Here is a 20540-nt window from a genome sequence, read left to right as displayed (position 1 = left end):
ATTTTTCTCTTTTTTTTTGGAATTTGGGTATGAATGGTGTAGTAGTGAAACTGTAAACGAGGTAAAGAAACAGTGTTTTGATGTCGTCGTCGGCGGTGAAGTCATGGAGAACGGCGTTTCTGACTCTCAGGGACGAAAACTCGGCCTCGCCTCCTCGCGCCACCGTCGTCCGCCTCCTTGACAAATTAATTTTATCCCAATCCCACTCTCTCGTTGCTGCTGCGCCGCAGTTGTCCCCGCACGAGGTACTCTGCAACTTCCGATCCCACAAAATCTGATTTCATCCAACATTTTTCCTGCCGATTCATAATCTGTACTTGCACTCGCAGCTCACATCCGACTTTATGCTATTGCTGGAGTTGGTTCGCGACCACCTCTCTTATTATCAACAAGGAATTGAAGATGCTACTCACAACTTCGTTAAATTATCTGCACTGGTACATCTTTCATTGTAGTTGTGGATTGGATTTTCATACCGTGCTTTACTTTTGATGTTGTTATGAGGATTAGAGTGATGAAGAACAACTTATTGACTCTCAGCCTCTCGTTTCCACTTTCCCCTTTCTTACCAAATTAGGGATTTGAACTCACTTTATACAAGTTGTTGAATTAAAAATCAGTATAATACAAGAGGTATAACACAAAAGCACCTCTCAGATCTATTTAGCAGCCAAAGCAACATGAATGATCTCCTGGAGGTAGGTTTATTATTGGAATGATCAAGGATAAGTATCATAATGAGAAGCAAATGTAAACCTTGTGTTTGTCATTAAGTACGTTCAAATCAGTCACCTAAATCGCTCTACTTTATTACCTAAGCTATTCTCGACCACCTTGCGTATGTAGGATCGTAAAATATTCTGTGGCTATTGTGTATAATTGAACTAGGTACCACAAGTAAGTATTTCTCTGCTCGCCTTGTAGATTAAGAAATGTCTTCTTCTAGTCTAATGAGTTAGAATCTGAAGATGCGTGACTGGCTTCTATAATAAAAATATTATCTTTGAAAATGTGATGTTGGACGCAGCCAACCGAAAGTCATATCAAAATTAACACTTGGAACCAAGTCACCAACTACTAGTGAACATCCTAATCAGCTACCGTATCCTGTGCAGCCTCCATCGCAGTCTGGTCCCTCATGTTCACCCATTGTTGGTAAATTCCAATGTTATCAATCTCGTATGGCGGCTTATGGAGGTTTGCCTAAAAACCGCCACAGGGATATGGTGTATACTAATGGCGGATATGGCGGTCAAAAATTAAATAAATAAAATAATACTTATATAGTTATATATACTTCAAAAATTAAAAAAATATTAAAAATATAACATCTAAAACACTTCAAACAATTAATAAAGGATAATATACCACTAACCACCGTGTTTCTTGCATAATGCCCTATTCCTAAGTGCAGTACACACACAATGTTGTCAAATGTCGGATATGGCGGTGCTATGGCGTTTCCACCACCGAACGCCATGCCATAGCGCCACGGCGCCGCCATATCCGCTATTTGATAACATTGGTAAATTCTCATTTAATGATTTCCTATCGATTCCTCTCCGTTCAGAACAACTTCGTCTCGAGGCTGAAGTTAGAAAATTGACCCTCAACATTCACTTCATTTGCCCAAGTAGCATTGCTGTGATGAGTTTAGCTAAAACGGCACTGTTTTGTCAAGTATTATCATATGAACTTGCATAACTAATTTTTGAAGTTAAGAAACAATTTTATGTTCTTATCCCAATAAAAGAAAATGAGACAGGTTATGAGCTTGTATTACAAAAATTAATTGGCCATCATGATTTTTCAAACAAGTTTATGACATTTGCAACTGAATTTTTTCATTTGTTGCAGATCCATGGAATCAGTCATTCCTCTTCGCTCGAAATGAATTCAACAATGTGGGCCCTTGTGTTTGACTCTTTCAAGAGGATAGTGCAGGTTTTCCTTGGCAATGTTGAAACAGAGATGGCTATTGTCAGAAATGCTGCTCTAATCAAACCCACCAAGGATTGCTTAGAAAGTTTAAGGTGTGGTAATTTTTCTTCCTCTCTCTATGTCCTCCCTCCCCTTCTTCTTTCCATAATGTTGTAGTTTCAGGGCACACGAGAGGAAGAGTTGCTCCTAGACCTGTAGAGCATGAATAAAACGGAGAACACAAAACGGGACAATGTTACCCCCCAACTAGATCAATGATATTGTCCCTCAGCTAAGCTGATTACAGATTTATTTCCTGCATACCATCTTTATAGATATATTTCTAAATATGTATTTGTCCGTGCTCAATTTAGGCTGCTTTGAATCCGCTCCCCTTCAATTGCCAACCCTTTCCTCGATTCATCTTTTGACACGAGTAAACAACCCGTGGCCAATACTGGTGTAGTTTTTCGTTCCTATCACATATCCCCTGAAATGTTTCTTTCACATGCTTAGATGATGTAATTAGCATAGTCATACTAAAGGATGCTTGTTTTCTTGGCACAATGTTTCATTTCTGGGAATGCTTGCTGCTAGTTCTTTGTCTTAGCATTAGCTTAAAGCTGCTTAAGTTTATTACATTAACTTCCTTTTGAACTTTAAAACTTCACTTTCTCTTATTCCTTTAGTTCACAAAATTTTCTGACTTGGGCTTGCATCGACTGCACTTTTTGCTGATAAATTAGTACATACATCACCTATAGCTAACAAACTGTTAATTATTCAATTTTCAGGTCACTTTTCATTTTATATAAGACATCTGCTTCACTCTCTGAAAATGGGCAACTGCTGAATTTTGTTCTTGAAGTGGTTGAGTATTTTCAAGGAGACTCAAAGCATTCTACATATTTTAATGACAACTATTCAGTATCTAGAGGTGCGTGCGAAGTCCTAACAGTTACATTTGCCATGGTTGGTGAAGTATACTCCAGAGTAGGAGCTTCTTTGCCAGTTGAAATCTGGAAGTCAACAGTTGTGGTATGTATCCATTGTAGTTCACTTGAAAACACTGGCTAAAAATAGCAACACAGGATTTATTTAATTGTTTAGCGATTTTGTAGGTCCTGAGAAAGGTTATGGACAGTTTGGCTTCTAAGAGTCTTTTGATGGAGGATAATACTGTTGCCAAGTAATTTTCTCTTCCTTTCTAATCATATTTTTTGTTTGAAGAATTTGTTCTTGAGAAATCAAATGGTGTTAACATATTGATCAGGTTTTATGTTGAGCTTCTCCAGTGTCTGCACTTAGTTCTTGCAGAGCCTAGAGGATATCTAGCAGAACATGTAAGAGACTATGGCATACATTGGTTGCATGTTTGGAAAAGATGCTTTGCAATAATCCTTCTGTTAAATTGTTTTAGGTGGCTGGCTTTGTGGCATCATTGAGAATCTTCTTCCGCTGTGGCCTTGTAAACAAGCCACCCGTTATGAATCAACAAACTAATCACATGAAGGGAGTTGGGTCGACTAGCCAAAACATGCCTTTTGAAGTATCAAATCAACCTAAAAGTAGGCCAAGCAGCCCTTATAGGCCTCCACACTTACGAAAAAAGGTTGCTGGAAATCAACAGAGTAGACATGAGGAGAGCCTAGCTTCTTCTAGACATGAATTTATTTCGTCTGATTCAGATTGCAGTGATAATGATGGATCAGTGATCGATAACAGCAAAGCATATTTAGCCAAGGCAAGATTAGCTGCAATTATTTGTGTTCAGGTTAGTTCATTTTCTCTTCATTGTTTTTTTCCTATGCTTCTTTAGTTGTGCTTGATAAATTTTATGGCCATGTAGATCATTTCCTTTTCTAATATTGTTTAGAAACACCATCATCTTTCTAGTGTCAACATGATCAGTCAAACTACCAAATTAGAAAGTTCTAGCATTTGATCATGGATTGTAAGCCAAGCTCATTTTCGACTAGGTTCCAGCCTGAACAGTTTTTCCAGAGAAAGCTTAAGACACATGCTCTGTTTATTAAACAATATAAGTTGGAATACCATGCAACCTTATTATTTCACAACAAAACACATCAAGACCGATTCAGCTATTTAGATTGAATTAGAATAACAAAGCCCAAAAAATGTTTGAATTACCATCGCCAGAGGAGGGGCTGGCAGATGATGTAACCCCATCTTTTATGAACTAATAAATAATCAATTGAACCTAGCTTGGTTGAGGATTGTGTACTTGATGTTTTTGAAAAAGAATACATTCATTGTTGATACCATGTGCAACTGAACATAGCTTGAGGGAAAAGAACCATACCCCTTTCATTGTCAATGGAAATTCATCTGCACATGTTTCTTGAACATGCTTGTTGCAAGCATGGTTTCTTGAAACCTCCAATTGAGGATCCTATACTTGCTCAGCTCTTTGTCTTTCACCAATAAGATGAGTGCCAAATAAACCATCTGACTGCAATCTTAATCTCAATCTGTATATTTAGTTGCAGCTGCTGCATTGTTGTCTTCTCAAGCCATTATTTCAAATAACTGATCCACTCTGAATCTGACTTGATGCAAACTAGGAATATTACGGTGGACTTAGGATAAAGCCCTCCGAACACCATCACGGCTAAAATTTCTGATGGGCGAATTGAACAAAGTAGAGAACTTCAATTGAGACCGTTAGATCTGTAATTATGTGACAACACTACTACTTAAATTGTAATAGTTCCATATTTTCTAGACAAATAAAAAATACTACACTTTATTTTGTAGATTACTCTTCTCAAAATTAACCTTCATTAATTCCAAGTCAAGAATTTGTATCAGCAAAACTTATTTGTTTAAATTGGCAATCTGTGTTATCTATTTGTTTCCTCTAACCCTTGAATTTCGCTCGAAGGATCTCAGCCGAGCTGATCCGAAATTGTTTACAGCCCAGTGGACAATGCTTTTGCCATCCAATGATGTGCTACAACACAGGTGAAGATGCTCTCATCCATCTCTTGTTTATGATATGCTATGGTATATGAATCATTCATGGGTTTGGGTTCACTAAAGATTTCTTGTCCTACTTCTTGTTTTGTTCTTATAATTTATTTACTCTTTATCTTTATGTAGGAAATATGACACTACTTTGATGAGCTGCTTTCTTTCCGACCCTTCGTTAAAGGTTTCATTATATTGACTGCTGTTGTCAATCAAACGAACCATTCCTCTGCTCTTTTTATTTTTATATATCTTTTGTAAATATCTATGCAACAATCTCTGTATTTTATTCATCCAAGCACTCTGGTCATATAGGGTAAATTGTGTTCATCTTTCCTTATTTGAGTTTCTGTACTAACTACTAAGGCTGTAAACTTTTTCTTAGGTACGGATTGCAGCTGCTTCTACTATTATGGCAATGTTGGATGGGCCTGCTTCTGTTTCCCTACAGGTAGCAGAACTTAAGGAGCACTCAAGGCATGGGTCATTTACCACACTTTCAAGCTCTCTTGGGCATATCTTGATGCAACTTCATTCAGGTACTGGATCTAAAAGTTCGTTTGCTTGGTACTTTTGTCTTGTCACTTTATGCATGACTTTAGCAAGTAGTTGCAATTTTGCCAACTCCAACAATAGAATTCAGCGACGTGACGACACATCAGATGTCTTTGCTACGTAAAAGTGAAATTTAGTCAAATTTTGTGAATTATGGTATAAGGTTAGGTTACATATTAAGGCATGATTAATGATTTGGTTCTGATCAAATTCACAAATTGTCCAATTTGCAAAGAATTTTCAACATCTCGAGTATATCTTATTTTTCTCCCTACTAAGCCTTTCTAGAACTATGATGCTCTAAGAGCCACAGTATGATTGACGGAATATTCTCTATATTGAGCAGGTACATTGTATGTAATCAAACATGAAACCAGCGATAGATTGCTGGCATTGTCATTTAAAATCCTAATGCTTTTGATAGCATCCACACCGTAAGTTTTAGCTTCAGAACTTTTAAATTTTTTCCCACCTGCTTCTATTGTTTTTGTCCCTTTTTTTCGATTAACCATATTAGGTTGAATATGTGAAGAAACAATGAGTTTACCAGTTCGTAGGAAGCCTCTACAATTAGTGAAGGCTTTAAGCTCCTATTTTTATGTTCTATCACAACTTGTTCTTTGTTCATGCCTTCTTGGGTGTTCAGTAAATAAATTTTGTAGTCTTGTATACAATATACAATGAAGGCCTAAGTTCATTGTGCTTGACTTGTGTTTAGCTTTTATCCTTATTGAACCACGATTTTGGTAGAAAATTTGTTACATTATTCTGTATTCTTGCTTTTCTGGAAAGAAGACATGGGGGTCCTAAGTCACTTAATGGAGAGTTGACAGAAGTAGAACCTCTTATTAGAATTACTTGCATTAGCATTTAGTGGTGATTCACAAATGCATCAATTAAATGTTCAAATGGGTCTATCTGTTCTTCAATCTATAGATATTCAAGAATGCCTCCTGAGCTGCTCTCTAGGGTTATCTCTTCACTCCAGTCAACAGTTGAAGAGGGGTTTCCATATCATAATGATCGGAATAGCTTACTGGTAAGTATCAAGCTCCATTTTCTGGCTTCTTTTGGGTTGTGGAGTTTGTTTCTTTGTCATGTGTGCAAATTTCAGTCAATTTCTCAAAGATTGTATATGGAGCATAAATTTATGCTGGAGAATTTCTCCAATTGATGAGCAGTTTCCTGTTCTATACTCACTGCCTTGAATTGAAATCTTTGCTTGGTTCCAATTTGGCAGGCTGCGGCAATTATTTGCTTAACCAGGGCTCTTTCTGTGTCTCCCTCAATGCATGTAAACAATATGCTGCTAGGAGAAATTTCAGCAGGTTTGTTGCATGTCACCATAATTCAACACCTACCATGTCGCATTTCCTTGTTCCTTGGTTGATTACTTGTTTTGTCCTTGATATGAATGGGCTTGTAGCTGTCCGCTATTCTCAAATTATGACCGCCTCCTCAAGAAAAATAAGTTGAGGAGAGACAGCAATGATTAAATTTATCATTATTACAAAACTGCATACATATAGTCTCAGGGTTGTCTATCTATGATGGAAATGCCAACAAGAAAAGGAATAATACTTGGTTCTAGTTACAAATAGAATTGACTGGTAATAGACTACTAATTGTACATGTAACACCATCATGTTTGATGGATCTTTTCTGGTACAATATGGTTGAGTATGTAGTTCCACGAGCCTTGTAGTTTAGTGGCAATCCTCACTATATAAAGTTCGATTCCTAGTTCCCCCTCCCCAAACTCAGTTAAAGATGAAAGGACTGAAAAGTTTGGGTAGAATTAGAATACTCAAAATACTATTGGAACCAAATGTGATTTTATAGGATAACTTTCTTTGTAGACTTATCTTTTCATTACAAAGAAATTTGATTAGAAACACAATGTAGAAATTATAAAGGGATGAGTAAGAATTGAGGCCCACCTATGACTATACAACTTAGTAATAACATCTCACTAGAGCTATGTGAGAGCATGCCCTGGCAGGCTATACCTCTTAATAAAGCAGTGGTAGTAACCTTTTAGACCCACATACTACTTCAACCGTTGTATGAAACAGCTAACGTGAGATAGTTGAAACCTTTCTGTACACTGCCAGTTGATACAATATGATCCAGAACTGTGTAACGTAGTGACTCATAATAGCACACAAGTGGCACACATGGTCCTCCAATAACAACTATAGACCAGAATACTATAAAATAACCTCGAGCACAATACGTAGGCGTGGACGTAAATGTCATTCATGGCAGACCCGAAATATTTCCAATGCAGTATTTAAGCCATATAACTTAAATAAAAACTTGAAATGGACGAAATGAGTTTCAAATGCTAAGTGATGTCCTCAGGTTCAATAGGTGCAACTCAGATATGATGATAGCCCAAACATTAATCAAGCTTGGTGAACCACTTTGCACTGTGAAGCTCGTCCAACATCTCTTGGATGCTTGGAATCGGGTACCTGTCCGGAACGGTTTTCTTGTTAATCTCTTTGCACTCAACTACGAATTTACAACTAACATCCATCTTTGGAACTACCAATGTCAATGTCGAAGGACGGCGAAACCTTAGGGATTTTTAAGCCCATTACCAAATCTTCAAAAGCCCTCTGTTGCGCATGACTATGAATTTGTATGTTGGCAACTTGGTGACAAATTTTGAAGGCGAAGCCTAAATTCGAGCATGCATTGATGTTTCTCCTCAAAATTGGCCATGTCGCCTCGGTGAATGGATGTTGTCAATTGACCAACCACGTCAAGGCGACCAAGATGGAGCCGGTGGCCAAATCTATCAATTTTTTTGTAAAATAAAAAATAAATTAATAATGTGTAAAATAATACTCCCCTTGTCCTGCCTCACTTGAGGTATTTCTTTTGAGCATGAGAATTAGGAAAATGGTGTTCAATGAGGAAGTGGAGAGAGAATAAAGTAGAATAGATAATAAAGTAGATAAGTGAGGAGAGAATAAAATAGGAGAGATAATGAAATAGATAATTAGAAAAAGAGTAAAGTAGGACAAAGAATTAAGTAAGACATATTAAATGTATTGTTTTTTGTCTTAAAAGGGAAATGACCCAAATAGTGTGGGACAATTCAAAATGGAGTAGGACTTAAGTAACATGGGACGAATGGAGTAGTATTTAGTTAAACATCGTAAAATTGTCATATGTACTTTATATACACCTTCACCTTGTTTAGATCTTCTTTTATCATCTGTACTTTTTTTGATTAAGGAATTGTAATGTTACTTCTGGGTTAATTGATTTATTTGCATGATAATATTTGACCAGGATGTTTTGAAGGCCAGAGTTCTGGAGTTCTGTGTACCTTGTTTCGATATTCCGAACAATTATCAACCCCGTCAATAAGCTTAGAAGCACTTCAGGTGACATTTTTCTCTGCTGAATAAACTAACATCGATTTCTATTTTTCAGGAGGTGCACATGGCATGTAGCATTATGTTCTATCATGCCCAACTCTCAATTTTCCGGAAAATGCACTTATGCATACTGGTGACAACTTGTGGACATGAAACTTAGTTATTTGAACTAATCTGTTAGTGAACAGAAGCAAATGGAAATTTATATTGAACTCTTCGGAAGTGAAATGCAAAATACAATAACTATAAAGATAACTCCTTCTAAAGAAGGCCCTCTTCCCTTATCGGAAAGCCACGGCGAAGCCGTACAATACTCTAATCCCCCCTCTCCTTCTAACCTTAGGACACTATATATAATGGAACAATAATTAAGACACAACAAATGATAATTAAGACTAATAAACTAGACAATAACTGACAACAGCCACTCTCTCATCATGGGTTCTGTAACTGCCATCCACTAATTCTAAGGCATGTAACTGATGTGTATCATAATCATTGTGAACGACCATGAACATGAATGATTGTTGCTATTACTTTTCTTCGTCTATGCCTCTCCTTTACTTTCTATTGATCCCCGGATATAAAATGGAGTGCTTGCCATTGCCTGATTATACTGAGTTTCAACCATGCTTGCTCTATACCACGACTAAGTCTTTAGTAGCCCATTTTCCTTTTTTTATGGGCACACATGCCGTACACCTTCAGCTCTCTAGTTTTTTTCTTGTTCTATCACTGGCCGTCCTCTACCATCCTCTATGTCTATGGATGCTTCTACATTTTTGCATTCTGTGCTTAACTACAATAACGGCATATGCACCCACTTACGCTGACTTTTGAAATGTAGAGCTGAATAATTTTAGTGTGAAGTATCCACTGTTTCTTTGGTTCAGATTTTGTCAGATAATTATAATGTTTTAATTGTTTGCTCTTGCTGCAGGCTCTTAAATCTTTGTCTCATAATTATCCCAATGTAATGACCTTATGCTGTGAACAAATTTCCTCAATCATTTATGGAGTATTGGGTTCCTTTCCTGATGAGTCTTCAAGACTATGGAGAGGTAATGTTGAGCAGACCGCTGCACCATTGAAGGAGAGAGTCATTACTGCTTCTGTCAAGGTGGATTTGTTTCCTTTCGACATTGATGCCGTATTTTCTCTTAGCATCTTCTATTATCTCAGCACATTTAAATGATCCAACAACCTCCTCAATGTCTCTAATGCTTTTAGTTCCTCGCTTGGTATCTGATGTTCCTCTTACTGTGTCAGTCAATTTTTGTTCCTCGCTCGGTATTCCTCATCTCTTGGGTACACTTTACCTTTGTAGTTAATAAGAATTTTCAGGTTCATATCTTAAAGCTACCCTGTACATCATCAAGGGAGGATACTTGTTTCTCCATTAGGGAAATACAACTGTCATTTAGAAAATCCTCAAAGAGAACAAAGCACAAGTTTCGCATAGATGAAGTACTATATAATAATTGGCTATTTAATTAAGATTGGTGCGGTGACATAACAATGTTGAATACTCTAGTTAATCGAATGACATTTTGTGCAATCTTTTCCTTTTTTCTTTATACAAAATTGCTTTATCTCCTATGTTCTGTATTTCCATTTAAACGTCTCAACTGAGCCAAATCACGTATTATGTGCTTTTGTTGTCATTATTCAATCAATTTCTCACATGCAGAGTGTTCCGTGCTAATTTATTAGTTCACGAGGTATTAGTTTAAATTTTTTAACTAGAGCTTGGTGTGGCAGCTAGGTCTTTGTCCTGTCTTTTTTATATTTTTTACGCTGCATTGGCAAAAGTCAGTATTTGCTAGTTTTTTTGTATCTCTGATGAAAAGTGACTTTCTAGAGTCTTGTTAACCTTCGTGCAGGTTTTGGATGAAAGTCTTCGGGCTATTTCTGGCTTTAAAGGAACTGAGGATCTTTCAACTGATAAATCACTTGATAGTCCATTTATGTCTGACTACGTGAAAACGAAGGCAATCTCATCAGCTCCATCATACAGTTTAGAGATCCCTGTTTCAACTATTGATGATTCTAAAACATATGTCTTAGCAAGTGAGAGGTGGCTGGAAGCAACAATCAAGCATATGCCTCTCGTTATTAATCATTCTTCCGCGATGGTTAGTCGAAAGAAGATTCATTTTCTTCCAGTCTTTATCTGTGGCCATGTTTTTCATTAAAAATAAAGTAAATAATGGTATAAATACCTCTTAAGCAAATGAGCTCCTAGAGATTTATTTCTAATTAGTAGAATGCATAATGTTAAATTAAACTAAACAGTATAAAAAATAAATTACTCCCTACTTTTTTGCAATTTTCTGTGGATGGATATTTGTGGTTCGTTATATTGCAAAATGAGACATTGCAAATTCAAAATAACAAATAAATATAAAATGCATTAAATATCTACAAGTAAATTTAGTAATGACAGTATTAAGAAAAAAAAAATTAGTTGGACATGTCGATTTATTTGAGAACTACCTTGCTACCTTTTTCTGATAGTTTCTATGAGGATTTTGTATTTCTCCTTTTTTTTCTTTATTTTCCATTCATACAATATGAGGTAAATGTACTCTTGTTAGCTTCTTGATTCACTGAATGCATGAGTGTTTGGTGTTGAGCTGCATATCATGATGTATGCAACTCATTATATGAATCACAAACTCCTTAAGTTATGCAAGTGGATCTCATTTTTCCTTTTCTTTGATAGGTAAGAGCTGCATCAGTGACCTGTTTTGCTGGAATGACTTCTCCTGTTTTCATTTCCCTTCCAGAGGACAAACAGGAATACATAATTGTATCTTCAGTAAGTCTGTTGTAATTTGTAAACTTGTAGGCTGTAGCTACCTGTTCTTCCTGCTCTCAAGAACTCCTGGATTCTTTGACATATCTACCAAAATTTGTTCCATTTGCTTAAATCTTACTCCCTCCATCCATGAAAAAATGCCTACTGTTCCATTTTCTCCTGTCCACAAAAAAATATGCCTAATCTATTTTAGGACACTACCCAATCTCCTTCATTATCAACCTCAATTCATTCATATATTTACCTAAGTACCACTATTAAGCAGGTTTTTTGTGGATGGAGTACTTTTTATCTTTTGCTATATTTTTAAATTCTAATGCTGAGACAGAATTGTACTTGTGACTAACCATTAAACTACATAAACATGTTTGTCTGATGGCAGTAAATCCACAAAATTTCAGCCATCAACTGACTTATGCACAGCAAGTTAGGACAGGGCTGATTAAACTCATATGTATTCTTGCATTTATTCTTTGCAGATTAATGCTGCACTAAATGACGAGGTTCCTTCAGTTCGGTCAGCTGCTTGCCGAGCCATTGGTGTTATTGGATGTTTCCCACAAATATACCATAGGTAAACAAAAGCTGGTAAGTCTCATAGTTTCCTGTGCTGGTAACCTGAGATATACTCAAGTTCATTCTTTTGCAGAGCGGATGTCCTGGAAAAGTTCATCTTAGCTGCTGAGCGCAACACTCGTCATTCACTGGTCTCTGTAAGTTCTAATGCCTCTGACCCTAGTTCCTTTTCTTGCCTAGGTTTATCTTTTGACTTATCCTCTCTCTCTCACACACAAACACACACAGAAACACATATACGCAACACGTACACACATAATTAGTCCAACTCCAGAGTCATGATCAGTTTTCACATACTCCCTCCGTCCCACTCAAGAGGACCCACTTTCCTTTTTGGTTTGTCCCAACCAAGATACCGATTACTAAAATTGGAATCACCTTTATCTCTACTTTATTCACTCTCTCTTACTTTACTCTCTCCACTGAACACACAAAATAAAACTGCATAAAATCCCGTGGCCCAAGGAAGGGGTCATCTACCCCTTCCTTGGGACGGAGGGAGTAGTAAACAAAGATACTATTTGTTCTGAGGGTTAAGTTCTAAGTGCAGAGAACATGGAAGAGATGCTTAGACTCTTTAACAAAACATGATATACTAAAATTTCTATTTACCATCATTAATATACGTGATATACTTCCAACTTTGACATTTCACCAAATGGCTTGTAGCTAAATCTTTTTTATCACCTTTTTTTATGGTGAGCGGGGTTCAATCAACAACCTAAAAAAAGAAGAAGAAAAGAACCATGAGATTTTGTTCCCTTTTATAGTTTTTGTTAGATAGTTTTTGCACATGCAGGATGTCCCATCTCCATTGGCGGATGCCCAATGCTTGCTCCTGACGCAGTTCCCAGATGGGCTTTTGTTACCTTCTTTACGATGGAATGACCCTCTGTATGTGCCGAGCCCTTTTCACGCAGTAACAGTTTCATTGTACATTGTGGCTTTTCTACGACACCAAACAATTCATCAATTAACTCAGCCCCCCTTTCTTCATTCCCCATAGCCGCAAACGATCAGAAGAGATTCTCTTATGTCCAAGCGTTAGTTGCGGACTTCTCCTCAAAGATAAATCCTAGACAAGTCCTCGTCATGAGTCCTACTAAGATACTACTAATCTTATCATATCTATTGAAGTTGGAAAAAGAAATTCATAGCATTTAACTAAATATAATTTGATTAAAATGATAATAACTATTCCCTCTGTACGTCATTTATAGGCCCGTTTTGACTCTCCACGGGTTTTAAGAAATTGTTTGACTTCATGAAGAAAATGGGGAAAAAAGTGAGTGGAATGTAGGCCCCACTTTTGTATGTTGGTTTTATAATAGAATGTGAATGTAATGATTTAGTTGGATGTAGGGTCCATTTACCCAAAATGCAAAAAAGTAAATAGGACTTAAAATCGCGGATGTACCAAAATGGTGAAGTGGGGCATTTTTTCGCAGACAGAGGGAATAATAAACTAGATTAGTAAAAAGCAAAGTGTCGGGCATGGCCACACTTGCACCTTTGACCTTTCCCCTTCTGGTATAACTTTATGTGTAACATGTAGTCATGCAATCTCCAACACTTCTGTTGACATGCTTCTTATATCTTGCATATGTTTTCTCGGTTAGTTTACTTGATTTCATACACCAAATGAAAGAAATGAGTAGGTTGCTACCACATACACTTTTTCAGTATAACCTTTACCAGGCTCTTTTCCTTAAACAAATGTAGGAAATTTTGGCTTTTCAATAGTGGCTTTGTACGTTTCCGGAGTGACCCTGACTGAATTAAGCACTAATTAAGCACTGACATAGTTTCTCCAAGCATCAGTTCATGAATTCTGTAGTTTCATTTAGCACATCATTATTGTAAGAACAATGTAGAACATCAAATGTGATAGCTTTTGGTCCTAGACAATATGTTTTTTTTTGGGGTAAATATGTGAGACCAATTTTGGACTTTAGCCTATTTTAAAACCCACTTTCTCTTGACTTTTGAAGTTGATGTCTTAGTTCTATTATATTGTTGAATTATCTTGGTTGTCATCTCTTCGCATGAATTAAAAATTGAATTCTGAATGAGGGAGTTTCCTTTTCTCGTTTGAAATTTCTTTCTTTATGTTTTCTAATCAAATGAATGTATTAATTGTAATTTCCAGGTTCGTATTACGGCTTCATGGGCGCTAGCGAACATATGTGATTCTCTTAGTCATTGCTTGGATGCACTTTATGCTGGAAGAGGTTCAATTGGTGGGCATTGTTGAAGTTCTACCAATTCACTGAAATTATTGATTTTTTTCCAATCTAATGTCATACCTTGACAGGATCTACAAAATATTCTGAATCCACATCACTGCTAGTAGATAGTATGTTGCGACTGGCCAGGGACAATGACAAGGTACAGAGCCAAGTGCAACATTTTTCTAAGAGGCTGAAATCTTAATCACTTTAATGATTGAATGAAGCCTCAACTAACTTAGGGAAATTAAAAGTTTCTCTTTTTCCTATCTGATTAGCAAGCCTTACGATGCATCTAATGGAGCTGATTCTGTCTGGTTACTTATGTGCTCTTGCTATAGTATGTCCCAACTAGTGCTCTCTTCTTTTGCATGTCCCAACCTGTGTGAGTTTATGATGGCCTTTACATGCTCTTTCTTTCTAATGTCTCATCTATTGTGAGTTCATGATCTCCTTAACCAAAAGATCTACATTCTTCGTCAACATAAATATCATCGTTCTTATTCTCAGGAGCAGTCAAAACTATATAATAAATGTGCATAGACCACAGGTGTATGATGTTTTAATATGCTCATTAGTGGCAGTTGTAATGTGGTTTTAATATCTCAAAGCATAAATTTGCCCAGCACCTGTTCCCGGTGCATCTCTTGCCCTGTTTTGTAATCATGTTTTAATTTATATGTGGTACAGGTAAAAGCAAATGCTGTTAGGGGTCTAGGAAATCTTGCAAGATCTATCCAATTTACAAAGCATTTACCTGTTGATGGAGATCCACTGGATTCCATGCATTCTAAAATTAAATACCATGGCACACAAGGATTCAAGGATCATATAAAAGAAAGGTCACAATCAGTTCGAAGTTCCTCAGGGAGTTTTGATTGGCTTGATCAGATGGTGCAGGCTTTTCTTTCTTGTGTCACAACTGGAAACGTTAAGGTTAAGTGAAATCTGTGAATAGTATTGTGTTCTTTTTTATCTTCAGCATATTTTGTATCATTGTTCTTGAAACTGAGCACTGTTAACAGGTTCAATGGAACGTATGTCATGCATTGAGCAATTTATTTCTGAACAAGTCTTTAAAGCTGCAAGACATGGATTGGTGAGTGATCTGTTATTGTAGTTGTTTTATTGGAGATGATGGAAAGACTCGAGTTACATGCTGTGCATGAAATTGGAAGTTTAGTCGACGAGGAAGAACTAAAATTCTTTCAGTTTATCGAGTATGCATCATATTACTGTAATTCAACTTCAGTGATTAGGGGGGTTGAAATGAGTTGCTGAAGAAATCATTAAAGTTAGGGCCTCTACTAAAGTTTGTTTGAATTCTATATTTGCTAAATGCTAGATCATGATTCTCAAAGTTGTAGACATGTAGTGTGACTTCATTGCTGCTTTGGATATACTTAGAATTGAATGCTGACAGGAATGCCATTTGTATTCCACCTTGCTTAGTGTAGAAAGTTTATCACCACCTGCTAATGTGTGTATCCTTTCACTCTTATTTGTTATATTCTTTATGCTTTTCTTTTCTAGTCCCCAAACTTCCTTTCTTGATATGTACACTTTTGCAAGTTATGCAGTCGTCTTGATTTGATTTCTATCAGTGCATTGTCTTGTGCAACTTATTGTTGTAAAACTATTCTCTAGTGTGGCTATTGAATGAGCTTTTCTTTAATCAATTACTTTTTCTCCATTTGTCATAAACCATAATCATACTAATATTGCAGATAATCCAGAAATGTCCTGACTCTAATGTCTGTTGGGTTTCTCTAGTGTGGCTATTGAATGAGCTTTTCTTTAATCTATTACTTTTTCTCCATTTGTCATAAATCATAATCATACTAATATTGCAGATAATCCAGATATGTCCTGACTCTAATGTCTGTTGGGTTTCATGGCACATATCTAATGTCATGATCTTGTCTTGTTTTGAAAATTACGTACTACTCCCTCCGTCCCACAATAAGAGTCCTGTTTTGCCATTTCGGTCCGTCCCACAATAAGAGTCCTATTTCACTTTTACCATAAATGGTAAGTAGGCCCTACATTCCACCAACTTATTCCACTCACATTTTGTTATAAAACTAATATATATAAGTGGGTCTTGTATTCAACTCACTTTTCTTTACATTTCTTAAAACCCGTGCCATAACTAAATTGGACTCCTATTCCGGGACGGAGGGAGTAATAAAAACTCATTGTCTTACTTCCCAAATATAGCAAGTGTCAACATGCCTTTGCAGACTGTTTTGCTTTGATAACTAATTTGTGGTGAACCTTGTTGCTTGCAATAACTTTAGAAGCATCTGGGGCAGACTTCGTAGGCATCTAATTGAGTTATTAATTTGGATGGCTCATCCATTCTGATTTGCGATTGCATATTCTAAAACTTCAATTGCATATTTTGCAGGTCCTCATCTGTATTCAGTATCCTTTTGTTGCTACTTCGGGATTCTTCGAATTTTAAGATAAGGATACAAGCTGTCTCTGCCTTGGCTGTACCAGAAACTATAAATGGTGAAGTATTAGTAGTTATATACTATTAACTAGATGAATCTACGTTAATAATATTTCCCTCTTTCCAACTCCTTTACCCTTTCTTTTATTGTAGTATTTGTTTTCATGAAGCATTTTTTCCTGTAATACTAATTAGCGAAAATTGTATTAAAGAAAATTGTTTGTTTTCTGGATCTACCATAAAACAAAGGGAATGAGCTGGTAGTTTTTATTTACACTATTTTTTGGGTTAAATCTGAGACCAGCTCAGCATGGCCTGTTAAACCATACCTCAAATGATTTGAAGCTTAATTACTTTTTTGCTTAATTTTTTTTCTTCTAGCAACTTATAGAGCATGTCTTGAGTGATGTTTAGTATCATGAGATTCAGTCTCTCTTTTCAGTGGATCTTTGATCCTTATCTTGATCTGGTTGTATTTTCATTTGTAAGTTTTTTCTTATGTTATATTGATTTTGCAGATTATGGAAAATCATATTATGATGTTGTAAAAAGTGTGCAGCATGTTCTTGAGAATTTTAAATCAGATCAGATATCAGAACCTTCTAACTTCAAATACCGGATTGCCCTGGAAAAGCAGGTCAGCGTGACAAATTCTTATCAACTTTGTTTTTTTCTCTGAGTTATTAATATGAATGTACTTAAATTTGCTGAAGGATAATATCTGTTGTTAACATTTAGATTGTCCACAGGCCATAGTTGGCCATCAGTAACTTGTATGCTTTTCAAAATACACGGATATATTTGTGCTTACAATATTTGTATTGGTGTTTATTTGTCTGTTGCAGTTAACTTCAACTATGCTGCATCTACTGGGTCTTTCTTCAAAATGTGATCAACAGGCTATGCAAGATTTACTTGTCAAAGTAAGACGAGTGACGTTTTCTGCTGTACAAATATGGTCATGTTTCATAGAACTGCCTGCTTAAGTGCACATTCTTTTTATTTGAAAGGTGTCTTTCGTTTGTTTTGAACCAATTACAAGTGTTTCATTATCTGTTTCATACAGAAAACATCATTCCTTGAGATTTGGATTGAAGACCTGTGCTCGTCTGTTGGGGATACAAGTAATTCCGTTGATGAGGCGAAGAATGCGTCTGTAGACCAGAAAAAGGATGTTATACGTGGAACAATTCAGTCACTGATTAAGGTATATGAGAGCAGTAATCACCATCTCATTGCTCATAGATTTGAAAAATTGGCCACAAGGTTGGTCTAAGTGAGAGTTGTGTATAGTTAGCATTTTGCTTTTTTACATTCTCACATTCTTGTTTTCTTAACTCAAATATATGGTGTACTCTTTTCACATGTTTTATGATTTTGTAGCATTACACATATAATAAATAAATGAAGTGTGAGTTGGTGATAACAATGCGAACAAAAATATTGTAAGGTTTACGGAAGATGAGTCATTTGTCCTTGAGGGTTCAACATTAGTCCTCTCACGCCTACTAATTGATGGAACCGAGATGCATTTTCTCTAGCTCATGTTAGTGAAATTACTTCCTCAGTCCTATTAAAAATGAAACGTTTTATTTTTTATATTATCCTATTAAAAATGAAACATTTCTTAAAATGGAAATAACAATATCTCTACTTTTTCAGTTCTGTTACTTTATTTTCTTTTCATTAACTCACAAAATAAAACTGTATAAAATTTCGTACTAAATCAAATGCTTTATATTTATTATGGTAGTATCAAGAAGTTCAAGGGCAATAAGTAGGGCTGGAAAAAAATACCGAAATGTTGAAATACTGTTCTTATCGTACTGAAAAAATATTGAAAATACTGAACTTCTGGTATACCGTGATTTTCGGTACGGTATGATACCTTACCGAAATATTTCGGTAAGGTAAAGGTATGGATTTTTATATACCGAGGTATACCGTGGCATACCGAAATTCGGTATATACCGTAAAATATTAATATAATTATATATAAAATTGATTTTATATATTTTTTAATTATAAAATCTATTGTGAAATATAAATATAATATGAATAAAATATAGTATTTAATATATTATTTAAATTATAAAATATAAATAGTATTCTAAAAACTCAAACATACAATTTTCATTGATGTTGAAAGTAAGGTATACCGCAAAAGTATGATATACCGAACATTGGTACGGCATACCGAAAATGAGGTACGGTATCGGTATGAAAATTCTCCATACCGAAAATAAGGTATACCAAAGTTCGGTATACCGAAAATTTTGGTAAGGTAAAGATATGATTTTTTCGCATACCGAATTTACGGTAAGGTATACGGTATGATGGTTTCGGTAAGGTATACCGTACCTACCCACCCCAATAAGAGTTAAAGCAAGGCCAAAAACCCTAAACCTAAGATTGTCCACAATGGTGGCCCGGCCACCATTCGTGGCTCTCATGTGGCCTCCGCAATGGCCCTCTATAAAAAAAATTAATTTGTTTTCTTTTTTTAATGTTATTTTTAATTTAACTATATTACATTTTATTAGACTTTAAATTTATGATATTTTTAAATTTAATTAAAATAAAATAATTTGGATTGTAAATAAAAAAATTCACAACCTAAAACCAAAATGTAACAAGAACTTCGTTGTATTATATTAAAATAGGAAAATTATACAACGAAAGTTTTCTAATTTAAAAACAACAACCCGAAAACCCATATCACTCTGCGGCGCCCCTTCTACGGTTCCAGACCTCTTCAACCATATCAGCCTGCAGTGATGTATGCGATATTTGGCTTCGCATATCGGTGTACCGCTGGATCAAGTATTCATTACTACGTGGTACACCCATCTGCAGGGGCTCCATGGCAATACCCGAGCTCGAACTAGCACCATCTTCCGGTGTCCATCGCTCTGCAGCAACTCCTTCGTCATCTATTATCATAATGTGCAATATGATACATGCAGTCATGATGTATGCGACATCATTTTCGTGCCATTGTCGAGCCGGGCACCGTATAATGGCCCATCGCGCTTGGAGTACACCAAAAGCTCGCTCAACATCCTTCCTAGCACCCTCTTGTTTTTTCGCGAAGTAGGTTTGCTTCGGCCCAACGGGTTGTCGGATCGTCTTCACAAACACGGGCCAGCGAGGGTATATCCCATCGGCCAAATAGTACCCCATGTTGTACTGAGTGCCGTTGGCCATGAATCTAACTTACGGACCCTTACCCCGGCTCTCGTCATTGAACAGGTGTGACGATCGTAGAACGTTGATGTCGTTGTTCGATCCAGCGACCCCAAAATACGCATGCCAGATTCGCAAGCGGTAATCAGCAATGGCTTCCAGAATCATCGTGAGATGTCTGCCTTTGAAACCAGAAGTGAACTGTCCCTTCCAAGCCACCGGACAGTTCCTCCACTCCCATTGCATGCAATCGATGCTCCCCAACATCCCTGGAAAATGATGTGCAATCCCGTGCATATCAATCAATCTCTGGCAATCATCGGCCGATGGCTTCCGTAGATACTCCCCTTTGAAGATATCCTTAATGGCCCTGCAAAACCGCCTCAACGTCTGTAGGGCAGTCGTTTCGC

General features: G+C 36.5%; 1 protein-coding gene across 2 annotated transcripts; it reads left to right on the top strand.

Annotated features, from left to right (window-relative positions):
- Nucleotides 1-8: 8 nt before the first annotated feature.
- On the top strand, nt 9-18437 carry LOC121778124 (HEAT repeat-containing protein 6-like). 2 transcript variants are annotated; one of them, XM_042175423.1, is made up of 27 exons: nt 9-245; nt 330-437; nt 1858-2033; nt 2715-2958; nt 3042-3109; nt 3194-3263; nt 3341-3694; nt 4826-4905; nt 5044-5095; nt 5297-5450; nt 5813-5900; nt 6403-6505; nt 6707-6794; nt 8773-8867; nt 9802-9981; nt 10745-10996; nt 11587-11682; nt 12162-12256; nt 12332-12395; nt 14408-14498; nt 14573-14646; nt 15177-15422; nt 15512-15585; nt 16897-17003; nt 17463-17581; nt 17790-17867; nt 18011-18437. In XM_042175423.1, exons 1-27 carry the CDS (start codon nt 81-83, stop codon nt 18218-18220), a joined length of 3531 nt encoding a protein of 1176 aa, XP_042031357.1. In that variant the 5' UTR covers nt 9-80; the 3' UTR covers nt 18221-18437. The 2 variants fall into 2 exon arrangements, with proteins under 2 accessions (XP_042031357.1, XP_042031358.1); XM_042175424.1 differs by lacking the exons at nt 9-245; nt 330-437 and adding an exon at nt 2104-2380 and having other exon boundaries at nt 1906-2033.
- The last annotated feature ends 2103 nt before the right edge of the window (nt 18438-20540 follow it).

This window comes from Salvia splendens, chromosome 19, assembly GCF_004379255.2.
Source record: "Salvia splendens isolate huo1 chromosome 19, SspV2, whole genome shotgun sequence".
In the NCBI taxonomy this organism is placed as follows: Eukaryota; Viridiplantae; Streptophyta; class Magnoliopsida; order Lamiales; family Lamiaceae; genus Salvia; species Salvia splendens.
The sequence above is the reverse complement of the archived record's forward strand: the minus strand, read 5'-3'. Positions and strand labels throughout refer to the sequence as shown.

What these genes read in the sequence shown, in the direction of transcription:
- LOC121778124 (XM_042175423.1), top strand. Translation starts at nt 81, where the DNA reads ATGTCGTCGTCGGCGGTGAAGTCATGGAGAACGGCGTTTCTGACTCTC. An exon ending in TTTCCGACCCTTCGTTAAAG is followed by an intron (nt 5,096 to 5,296) that starts GTTTCATTATAT and finishes ACTTTTTCTTAG; the next exon opens with GTACGGATTGCAGCTGCTTC. An exon ending in GGATTGCCCTGGAAAAGCAG is followed by an intron (nt 17,582 to 17,789) that starts GTCAGCGTGACA and finishes TGTCTGTTGCAG; the next exon opens with TTAACTTCAACTATGCTGCA.